The 12,299-nt window shown below is 36.8% G+C and overlaps 1 protein-coding gene across 5 annotated transcripts in view; it reads left to right on the top strand.

The window, feature by feature from the left end:
- Positions 1–12,299, top strand: part of KLHDC10 (kelch domain containing 10) — a 69,055-nt gene that overhangs the window by 27,715 nt on the left and 29,041 nt on the right. For 3 of the 5 annotated variants that reach the window (XM_027075468.2, XM_053218084.1, XM_015071035.3), the window contains exon 2: positions 344–430. The exons of the other annotated variants lie outside the window; for them this stretch is intronic. In XM_027075468.2, the coding sequence (XP_026931269.1) occupies positions 344–430 (87 nt within the window). The remainder of the gene's footprint in view (positions 1–343; positions 431–12,299) is intronic. 5 annotated transcript variants of the gene reach the window in all.

Genomic DNA, 12,299 nt, shown 5'->3' with positions numbered 1-12,299 from the left:
TGTCATAATTTCTAATTTGTTTGTAAAGCTACTGGTGAATTTTTGCCACAAGATGGCATTGGTGATTATTGAATGCATGTTCTGTTGAACCAGAATTCTGAAAAATGGTGCACATATTGTTTGCATTCTTTGGGGGTGAGTTGAATACCTTCATCACTGCTTGTATATTAATTTAATTTTGTTTTGACTTCCAAAACAGGGTTAAATGCTACTTTACATCACTTCTTTCTGTATTCAAGTATTGTTTTGTTTCCTGTTTTTCTGTCTTTATAACTACAGTAACTATGTATTATTTGCCATGTGTTGTATGTGTCTGACTTATTGCTGATGATTGTGGTAACAGGTAAGAAGAAAATACGATGGGACCCAGTTAGGAGGCGCTTCATTCAGTCCTGTCCCATCATAAGGATCCCTAACAGGTTTTTGAGAGGTGGGTGATAACTAGCAAGAGATCTGTGCTTCATATGGGTTAAAGGGAACTTTGAATTTTCTAAAGTCAAAACTCTGGTTTTTAAAAATTGTCTAAACAGCTAAAATTGGAGTAAGAAAAGTCTAGAACTTAATTTTAAACCTGTGTCTCATATTGACCACTGTTGGAGTTGGAATTGTAAGTTTTAGGGAGTTAGAAACACTTAATGTGTACTAGATGGTAGAAATAAATCATCTAACTGATATCAGTATTATTCCACTGTAGCCATATGAGAGAGAACTTTGAGTGAATAATCTATAAAATATGGGCGTGGGAAAGAACTTTCTAAATATCATCTGAGGAATAAATAAAGATTAACTGATGTGACAGTATAAAAATTAAAAACCTCTATGTCAAAAACCATAAATAACAAGATAAATTAAAAGGGGGAAATATTTGTAACAAATGGTTACTACCATGAATATATAAAGAGCTTTTATAAATCAATAGTTTAAAAGCAAATGCCCACTAGAAAAATAGATAAAAGAACATGAATAATCAATTCAGAAAAAGGAAGCATCAGTAAATATGAACAAATACTTATTTTCACTATTGTTACATAAACATGATAATTAAAATAATAAGATCTCATTTTCACGTATGAGGTTGGCTAAAGGCTAAAAATAAGAATGCCCAGTGTTGGCAAAAGTATGGGGACGTGAAGCTCATATATTGAGGGAAGTGTAAAGTTAACACAGCCTATCTGGATTCAGTTTGGCTATATGATATAAAAAACCTTAAAAATGTTGACATCCTTTGACCTTGTAATTCTTACTTTTAGAAGTGTTGCATTCCTTCTATTTCTTATTTTTTCTACCAGAACATACTCCATACTGAAAAAGAATCTCAGAAGAGGGTTGAAAACTGGTTCACACTGTTTTTCTAGATATAGCAAATTGTCAGACAAGCACACTTAATGTGATGATTTAGACTTTATTAAATTATTTATAAGCCAGTATATCTAATTTTGACTGAAGATTATTACAAAAAAAAAAAAATCCTGCAGCTGCTAATAGATGTTTCTATATCTAGTACCTAATCTATTTTTAGCAGCCATGTTCCACAGCATGGAAAGAATGAAATCTAGACTTAATGGTCAAAATAAGATACTTAGGGTGTTATGCTCCCTTTTAGAATGAATAATGATTTTATTGATACAGACTAAGAGATAATTCTAATATTATATGACAAAACCATTTTTGCATATGTGGCCAAACAAGTGGCACATCGAATTCTATAACATTTTTTTCTTTTTTCTATTTATAAGTTAAAATGCCAATTTATTGATTTACAATGAGAAGGCTAACTTGGGCTGACTAAATTTAAGTACAATTAAGAAATTGTTTAATTAGGATATAGAATTTAATATAATACAATTTTGTACAAATATAAACATAAAAAAAAACAAAGGAAACTGAACCAACATTATATCTGGATGGTGAGATTTTATTTCCTTTTGAATATTCTGTTTTTCAATTCTTCAGTCATGGAAAAAAGAGATTAGTACAGGTAAGTCGCATATCTTTGGTTCTTTTGTAAGCCCTAAATTGCCTCCAACAATGAATGGCCTAGGAAGATGGCCTCTGCCTGTGCTGAGAGGGAGGTGGGAGTAAAACCAGCATCAATCACCATCATCAGTCACCAGTGACTGCCTCTAAATCAGTGGTCTTGTCTTAGTTCTCGCTTTCTTTGACCTGTTTGTAGTGTTTGATGCTGTTGACCACCTGCACCTTCTTAAATATTTCTCTTCTTTTGGGTTACTTTCCTGTACAATCCTAGATGTTTTCTTCTTCTCTTTGATTGTTCATTCTGTTTCCTTCACTAGCTTCTTTCTTCCTACCCACTACAGGTGGGCATTTCTCCAGCGTTCTGTCCTTCTCTCCATTATCTCCTTTGGTTCTCTCATCAGCTTTCACAGACTTAACTCTCTCCGTTCGTTCGTTCATTCTTTCATTCTTTTAGTATTTCTTGATTGCCTCCTGTGTAGCAGGCAGTGTATCAGCTCAGTATCTAAATAACAGAGAATCAGATAAACAATTACAGAAAATAATTTGAGTGTAATTCTTTGTGATAAGTGTCCTGGTGAGGTAGCATGGTATGGGATTGCACAGAAGAGGCTCCTGACTCAGCTTGTGGGGAGCACAGACAGAGGAGTGGCCATCAGGATGACTTTTCAGAAGAGATGTACTTAAACGCTGAATAGGTGTTAGTTAGCAAGGGAGGGTTAGCAAGGGAGAACATCTCAAATCATGGGGACCACATAGCTTAAGGAAAGGCAGTTAGGCAAAACAGAGCATAGTCTCCAGAGAACCGTAGGGGGTTCAGCATAGGGGGAAGGGGGATGGAGAGAAGAAGCTGGAGAAGGTCCAGATCAAGTGGGGTACAACCCAAGGGAAGTTTTCAGAATCATTTTGTGTTTTTAACCAGTGAAGATATTTAATTGAAAGATTAATTACAAGGTTATTACAGCTATTGGGGTGAGAAACGATGGAGACTGCAGTGAAGGTAGTTGTACTAGGAGTAGAGAGTAGGGAGTTGATTTGAAATATAAGGAAGTAGAATTTGATGACACTTGATTCGACTAATATTGAAGAGGAGGAGCTTTCTGTGTGGACCTGTGTGCTCTTTACCCATGTTAAATGGGTGGAGAGTGGGGCAGATTTGAAGAGAGGATGATACATTCAGTTTAATCTCCCCAAACCAATAATAATGTATCCTTGAGCCCTCAGGTTAAGAGTTATTTCCAGGGAAGTTCCTGGGAAGGCCTGTCTCTGCCCCGATGGCACCCTCGGTGTACCTGCCTGTGTCATAGCACTTATCACACTGAATTACAGTCATCAGTTTCCTTGTCCGTGCCTGCCGTTAGACTGTAAGCTCTGCAAGGGCAGGGATGGTGGGACAGTGCCTGACATTTCTCTGTCTCCAGTTTGTAGCACAGTGCAAGTGGTAGGCGTATCATATGTATTTCAGTTGAATTGAATTATTAAGGCCACTGTCAGGGAATAAATAGGATGGGACTAAAATTTTCGTATGTTCTCAACTTCTCTCTGGTGATGTGGCAGTAAACTAGAGTTGTTGAGAACACAAAAATGCTGTCGTTTATCGTTTTCTTAGATTAAAAAAAAATCTATGCTCTTGAAGTTGCCACTTTTAAGTCTTTCATTTTGGGAATCCTATGCATTACCTCTGTTGATTCTGATTTAACAGTTTCAAGGGGCTCGTTTTCTGTCACTGGATTCCTTCTCTAGAACCTGCATTTTCTCTGAAAGATATTTCTACCAATTAAAAGTGTGGTGTGAAAACAATATTGGTGTAATAAAAACAATGGGTTTCCATTACAAAATGATGGCCTAAACATACCCATTTATCTTTCCATACTTCTTAGATATCATTGCAAAAGACAAAACAGACATAAGAAAACTAATAAATTGTGATTGTAGAAAAGAAAGGCTTTTTATCCAAATTATCTATGTCTGAATCCAGGCTCTACCATTTACCAACTGTGTGCCTTTGGGCAAGTTCCTTACTCTTTTTTTTTTTTTTTTTGTCCTCAATTTCCTCATCTGTAAAATAAGGATGATGATAGCAGTGCCTACCTTCTAGAGTCATTGTGAGGACCGAGAGAGGTCATGTGTGCAAAGTACTTGGAGTTTTTATATTTAGCCAATGTTGAATTAATGTTAGCTGCTTTCATTATTATTTGCTGATACCAGAAAGTCTAAGGAATTTCAAGGTAATAGAAAGCAGTTGGAATTTTATTGATTGAGAAACCAAAACAGTAACATGGAACTCAAAATAGGTGCTCCGGCTGCATGCTGAAGTCAGAGAATTCTCCATAGGGCCTCTTTACTGAAACTCCAAGCCTAGAGTCTGCAAGTGTGGCAGTAGGGAGCAGGTTTAGGAAAAATGGAACATCAAGGCAAATAATTAAGGGACTTCCTCCAAAACAGTTACTTCCCTTCTTCCGTCTCTATAGACAGAGCTCTGACAACAGCTTTAGTTCCTAGGATAAAGCTACGAGAACAGCTCTTCAGGTGGGGTTAGGGGATTTGCTTTGGGGATGGTTGAGCAGGCCCTGTTCCCATGGACTTGGACTGGAGAGAGAGTGGGAGCACAAAGCAGAGCTTTAGGTAGTGTGCGCCTCCACAATAGATGGGTGAGGAGGGTGGAACAGGAGCAGGAAAAGAAAGGGAACTCAATCCGGGATTGACGTACATTAAAGGACCCTACCGTCAAAATACGGCCTTATTCTGGCAATCCTAAGGCAAAACTGCTTACCTTTTCTCAGCTTCTTTCGAAAGGGAAACCTGTCTGTCAGTGTACCTCCACTGTACCACTTAACTGCAGAGACCCACAGTGAAAGAGACCTCTCATTTGGAGTCTTGGAGACAGAGTAATACAACTGTTGAGGAAACCCATGCCTCTTACAGTTACTAACCCATGTAGTCCTTCACTTACTAATATAAATAGGTGATCCAGGCCCATCAGACATTTGCAGGAGACTAAACTTGAAAGAGGATGACTAAGATGAACAAATAGCTGACGTGGGAAAAACAGAGATAATGAGGAAGCGGAATGGAACTTTAGGAAGTTCTGATCATAGGAGGTTTCCTCAGAATCAAGAGTGAATTGGGCCCATAAATTAAAAACCAACTGCCATGAGAAAAAGGAATGATTAAATAATTAGTTCTGTGTTGAAGTCTTTTTAAAAAATGTTTATATTTATTTATTTTGAGAGAGAGAGAGAGAGCAAGCACATGCAAGCATGGGGCAGAAAGAGGGAGAAAGAAAATCCCAAGCAGGCTCTACTCTCTGTCAGCACAGAGCCTGACACGAGGCTCGATCTCACGAACCATGAGATCATGACCTGAGCTGAAATCAAGAGTTGGCCACTTACCTGACTGAGCCACTCAGGCACCTCTGTGTTGAAGTCTCGATTGCTGAAATAAAAATGCAGTTGGAGTGGTCAATAATAGTCTTAAGACCAATTTTTACAAAAATAAAAGAGGAAATGTAGAGACCATAAGGCAAGAAGACCAAAAGAGAAAATACATGAGAGAAACTCATACTGTCGGGACAAATCTAAGTGGTCAATATTCATTTTGTAGAGTTACAGAAGGAAAGATCAGACAATGGAAGGGAGAAAATAAAGAAATGGAGAATATTTCCCTAAAATGAAGAGGCTATGAAGGGGCTACCAAGGAACAAGCAGGAAGAACACAAACAAAAGCTTCTATCTGTACATGGGTGAACTCCTTATGATTCCAGAGACAGAAAATAGCTTACATAGAAAGACTGGTGTTGGATTTCTCACCTGCAACATGATTTTCTTGAAGAGAAGTAGCTTCAGTGTTCTAAGAGAAAATTATTTTGAACAGAACTCTGCACCCAGCCTCACTAATGTTTATGTGGGGGTCAAAATAAATGAGAATTCTGAAAGTTTACCATACATACCCTTTTTGGAAAATTACTTTGAAGAGATACTCCCAGTAAAATGAAAACAAATCCAAGAAAGAGGGAGATTTGGATATAGAAAGCAACAGTGTGCAAAGAAACCAGTAAAACTTAAAGTTGTGTCCAGATAAAGGGGCTATGAAGCCTAGTTTGATTTTTAAGAAAAGATTTATAAAAATGTAGAAGTATAATATAAATGCGTGTATGTGTATGCATATGTGTGTATATATGTTATATATACAACATTCTGTAAAAACACAGGATAATATAAATATGTGTATGTGTGCATATTTGTGTGTGTGTGTGTGTGTGTGTGTGTGTGTGTGTGTGTGTGGATAGATAGATAGATATACCTATAAATAACATTCTGTGACATTTCAGGTGATTTAAACAAATTGGGGGTAAGGAGAAAGTGAAACTGCTTAAGATCATCTGATTTTTTGTTTTAGAATTTACAGGTGTAATATGGGTTTATTAAAACTCAAATAATACGGAAGTACATAGGAGGGTGAAAAGTGAACGTCCTTATCTCAAGCATATATAACAAACTTAACAGATTAGGAAGAAGAAAATAGACATCACAATAGAAGAATGTATTAAAAGCTTGAGGAGGCATTTCCCAAAGAAAAATCCAGTTGGTCAATAAATAAAAAAAGGTAATGAGACAAATGCATATTTTTTCAATGTTTAGTTTTGAGAAAGAGAGTGTAAGCAGGGAGGGGCATAGAGAGAGGGAGACACAGAATCCAAAGCAGGCTCCAGGCTCAGAGCTGTCAGCACAGAGCCTGACGCGGGGCTTGAACTTACAGACTGCGAGATCATCACCTGAGCCGAGGTCAGATGCTTGATCCACTGAGCCACCTAGGCACCGCAGAGACAAATGCATATTAAAACCATGATGAAAAGAGGTCTACAAACCTTTAGGAATTGCTAAATTAAAAAGACTGACAATACCAACTAGTTTGTAAACAGTTAGGCCTTATCTAGTAAAGGTAAAGATTTACAATATGACTCAGAAATTACATTTCTAGATTTATGGCCTACAAACATTGACCCCTGTGCACCTGAAAACTTGTACAAAAATGTTTATAGCAGCATTAAGAACCACTAATTTGAAACAACCCAAATCTCCATTCACACAACACAGAGTGGATAAATCATGGTATATATTCACACAAAGTAATACTATTTGGCAATGGAGATGAACAGACTAATTCACCCCAACAACATGCATGAATCTCAGAAACTTAGTTATGAAAGAAAGAGCCCAGAAAGAATACATACTATATATCATTCTATTAAAATACAATTCAGGGGCACCTGGGTGGCTCAGTCAGTTAGGCGTCCGACCTCGGCTCAGGTCATGATCTCACGGTCTGTGGGTTTGAGCCCCACATCAGGCTCTGTGCTGACAGCTCGGAGCCTGGAGCCTGCTTCGCATTCTGTGTCTCCCTCTCTCTCTGCCCCTCCCCTCCTCACTCTGTCTCAAAAATAACATTAAAAAAAAAAATTTTTTTTTTAAAATACAATTCAAATTTAGGCCAAAATAAACAATACTGTTTAGGAATGCAAACTTAGGTATGATAAAGCCTTTAAAAGAAAGCAAGTTTAATAGTTGCCATAAAAATCAGGAAATATACTTCCTCTAGAAGTGAAGGAGGTGGGATGGATGGAGTTGTGACCAAAAGAAGCAGGTAAGGGGTGTCTCAGTGCTGCCAGTATTCAGTAGTTTGACCTGGGTGATGATTACATATTGCCTTTTTGATAATTTGTTAAGCTACACATTTATAGTTTTATGTGTTCTGTACATGTGTTATATTTCACAGCGAAAGAGATTAAATTAAAAAAGCAAAGGTCCTACTTTATATCTTTATTCTCCACTTTATTCCCCTCTACAGAAGTAAACGCTGTTAATAGCCAACTTCCTTTCCATATGTGGTTTATTCTTAATATTGTTAGAAAAACAAAAGTTTATGGGTTTTAAAAATTATTAGAGGTTATAGGATGAAGATCTCCCTAGGAAAAAAAGAAAGGAAAATAAGAAAGCTTAACTATTTCAATAAAATCAGAAAAGTGGGAAAACAAGCTTTTCTTGATATCAAAAAAAGCATTTTATAAACTTTGATTCTCAGTGTGTTCATTTTGTTAAATGTTAAATGCATCAAGCTGTACTCTCCTATGCAATTTTCTCTATGTTACATTTCAGTAAAAATTTTATTTAAAAAAATCATACCCATTCCTGGCAGGGAACATTTGCAGGCATCCAAGAAAAAAGGAAAATTTATTTTATTGATAGGCTATCTATAAGAACCCAGTTAATTGTAGGGGCACCTTGGGTGGCCCACTCAGTCAGTTAAGCATCAGACTTCGTTCAGCTCAGGTCATCATCTTGCAGTTCGCAAGTTCGAGCCCCACATCAGGCTCTCTGCTGCCAGTGCAGAGCCCACTTTGGATCCTCTGTCTCCCTCTCTCTCTGCTCCTCCCCCACTCATGCTCTCTCAAAAAAAATTGTTAAAAAAGAAACCAACCGCAAATATATATAATGGTGAAACATTACCAATATCTTCATTAAAGTAAAAATCATGGAAACCAATTTGACAATAAACTTCATATACTGAAAAAAAAAAAAGTAAAAATAAGACAAAAATGCTTACTATCATCTCCACTCTTCAACCTTATTCTGGAGGTTTCAGCCAATACAATAGAAGACAAGGAAAAAAATAAAAGGTACATGTATTGGAAAGAAAGCAGAAAGTTGTCATTAATAACATGTATATCATTGTCTACTGTAAAATTCAAGATAATTAATGATAACTAATACTAGACTTCACACAGTTGGCTGGATAAAATTTAAACTTGCAAAGATAAATTACTTTCCTATATATTAACAGCAACAAATTAGAAAATAAAAGAGATACCTAGTCACAATTATATGGAAATTTGTAAACTACTTAGAAATAAAAACAGTGAAACTACTGATGACTATCAAATAAGATGAGGATAAAAGGCTAGAGATTATGTTCCTTCATGACATAATTTCAGATTCAACAGAGAAGCTACAAGAATGGTAAAAAATTCTATCCCTTTTGCCCAGATTCTCCAAATGTTAATATTTGATCACATTTGCTTTATCCTATTCCCTCTCTTCTCTCTCTCCTCTCCTTGCCCATCCCCCCCCCCTTTCTATATGTATAACACATGTATACATATACATGCATATTGTTTGTTTGAACCATTCTTGAGGGTAAGCTACAGACATCATGCCCCTTTGCCCCTAAATACTTAAGTGTCTTTTCCTAAAAAACAAGTAGTCTCTTTGACTGCAGACTCGTACACAAAATAGGAAACTATAAGTAATGGATAAAATTAACACTAGTATCTAATTTACAGACCTTATTTTCAGATTTTGCCAATTATTCCGATGATATCCTTTTTAGTAAAAGTCCCAGATCACGTGTTGCGTTCAGTTCTCGTCTTCAGCCTTGGTGTTGATATTTTTGAACAGTAAACACTAGTTATATTGTGCAGTGTCCCTTACATTCAGCTTAATGCATTTTTGGTAGGAATACTCGGAAGTAATGCTGTGCTCATCTCATTGCACATGGTGTTGATTTGTCCCATTATGACCCCGTTAAATTTGATCATCTGTATAAGATGGTGTCTTATACCAAAGAACTTCTTATAGGTTTTTAACAAACTGATTTCAAAATTCATTACGTGAGTAATGGAGAAAAACAGCCAAGAGGTTTATGAAAAAGTAACACAAAGGGGAATTTGTCCTACTAGATGTCGATTGATACTTCAAAGCTAACATAATTAAGACAGTGTGATAATGGTATAGGAATAGACAGTGGAACTGAACAGATCCCAGAAGCCCATGGCCACTGATCCCTAGAACAGTGTGACTGCTGTCTCAAGTATGCTGTGCTCAGCACTTGAAACTAACTCACGATAACACCAGAACCTGTCAAAGCGAATTTATTTTATTGCTGCCATCTTAGACGCTAAAGATTACTCTGCCCTGAGAAGCCAAATATTTACATACACATCTCGTATAGGGCATAGAGTCTCTTTGGTAGGAAATGCTTACACAACTAAGTAATATTGCATGCTGATATGAATGGGTTGCTTTTGCCTGAGCATCTTGGACTCTGGGAGTAGTAAAAAGGTCTGGTTGCTGATCAGGGGCGGGAGCTAGCTGGCTCAGTCTTCCTTGGATTTCCTGTCAGGTTTCCAGGTGTACAACAGAAGACCTGTCTTCTCCGGCAGAGGTAATGGAAAGCTTCATATTTGGAAAAAAGTGACCAGTTAAACAATTTATCCTTTAGCTATTTGATATTTATAACCAGCTAATACTTTTAGCGGTGAAAGTTCTTATTTTTTTAATGGCCTCCCCACACATATTTGATAGAACATTTAGAGGTGGCTACATCTTGTAAGTAATAGACTTATTAAGCAATAAATGTTAACATGCTATTTTATTTGCAAGCTTTTGCCATTAAGATTTTGTGGTTTTGCTTTGCATTGACTGTGTGCATTCTTAAAGAGTAATAGATTTTGTGTCTAAATTTGTGATTAGACCTGGATAATTGGGATTTTCCTGATTCTACTCTAGAACATGTCAATTTCGTGTCTGATAAAGGTTCGATTCAGTATAGAAGAGGTGGCTTTCCATAAATGGTTTGGGGGCAACAGCCTATCCATTTGAGAGGAACAGTTAGAGCCCTACCTCCTATAATACACAAAAATAAGTTCTGGATATATTCAGGTTCTGAATATAAAAAGTCAAAACTGTAAAATTACTAGAAGTAAGTAGGAATTCTTTATAATTTTATAATGATTTAGAAATAAATGAGATACAGAGCAGCCTTGTTTCTTTTTCTTTTTGCAAAGAAACCTTAGAAGAAAAGACTGAAAGATTCAGACGAAAACTTCCATCTGTTAAAAGATACCATAAACAAAATTGAGACAAGTAGCAGGCTGGAAGAAAGAAATATAATAATCTCTATAAACCTGTGAGAAGAAAACTCAGTAGATGGAAAAGTAGGCAAGGGATGTGATCAGGCAGTTCCCCAAAGAAGAAATAAAATGGGCTGATAAACATGTGAACTAGTAAAAATCAGGGAAATACAAATTACCTGACACCAGTTTGCACCATTCTGATGGGCACAAATGAAAGAGCTTGAAGACAGCATGAATAGGCACTTCCAGAAATCATTGCTGGAGTGTAAATTGTTCCAGTCTTTTTGGAGAGCAGTATGGCTCTGTGACAACATTGCATCTGTAACAGGTCAAAGCGTATATTCCTTTGACCCAGAAATACTCAGACATTTGCATCTCAATATACATAACGGAAGCTTTGTTACAATATTGTAATGGTGAAAACAGCTGCAACTTAATCATCTATCCCCTGATGGGGGACAGCTAGCTTCTTCCTTCCTTTAGGCTGGAAACTAAAGCCCATTTCCCTGGTTACCATAAGCTCCTGCTTACTCCCTGGGGTAAACAGCAAGTTGTTGTGACAGGGTGAGCACACAGAAGAGAAGATGGCTCAGACATGGTAGGTGCACACTGCCTTAGCTGGAGGTTGCCTTCTGGATATTAGAAGTTCACCTCTGCATACAAGTTCACATTGGAGTTTTTACATTTTCTAGTGGAAGTTCCTGAATCAGGTAACCTAGTTCCCTGGGTGATTTTAATAGTAGCAAGTCATTTTTAGGAAGGTGGGATTTACACGTGGAGAATTTGGGGGAGGATTCAGAGAACTATTTAACAATCTAAAACCCGATTTTATTTCGGTCAAGTTGATGAGCCTATGCTGTATCCCACATAATGAAAATCAATGCTTAGTCTCCATGACATTATCCCTGACAAACTCCCATGATTTATTCAAAATAAAATTTGACTTTCTGATATGTTAGTCACTCTTGGGCTATAAATATGTACAAAGAAATCTCTAGTTACTGACCAAAGAGAAAGAACAGTAACCTCTTCACTCCCGGCTATCAGACCTCTTGACAGGATGTTTAATATTTATCAAAAATTGATCAGATGGTCTTTACCCAGCAGTTTAATTTGCATAGATAATGAAATTACTTACAAAAGCCAGCAATTGAGTTAGACCAACCCTGTTCAATAGAAATGTTACGTGAACCACAACATTTAAAAATTTCTAGTAGCCACATTAAAAATGTAAAAGGCCATTTGTGCTCTTTTTTTTTTTTTTTTTTTTATGGTGCTTGAAGTAAAACAGCCCGTCCTCTGCAAGTCCATCTATGTTGTTCCTTAGGCATTCTCTCTCTGCTCAAATTGTTGAAGGATGGTGGTTTGTTTCATGGTTTTTGTATTTGAGTCTAATGCACGTTCTAACATGATA

The sequence above is a fragment of the Acinonyx jubatus genome, chromosome A2 (assembly GCF_027475565.1).
Source record: "Acinonyx jubatus isolate Ajub_Pintada_27869175 chromosome A2, VMU_Ajub_asm_v1.0, whole genome shotgun sequence".
In the NCBI taxonomy this organism is placed as follows: Eukaryota; Metazoa; Chordata; class Mammalia; order Carnivora; family Felidae; genus Acinonyx; species Acinonyx jubatus.
The sequence above is the reverse complement of the archived record's forward strand: the minus strand, read 5'-3'. Positions and strand labels throughout refer to the sequence as shown.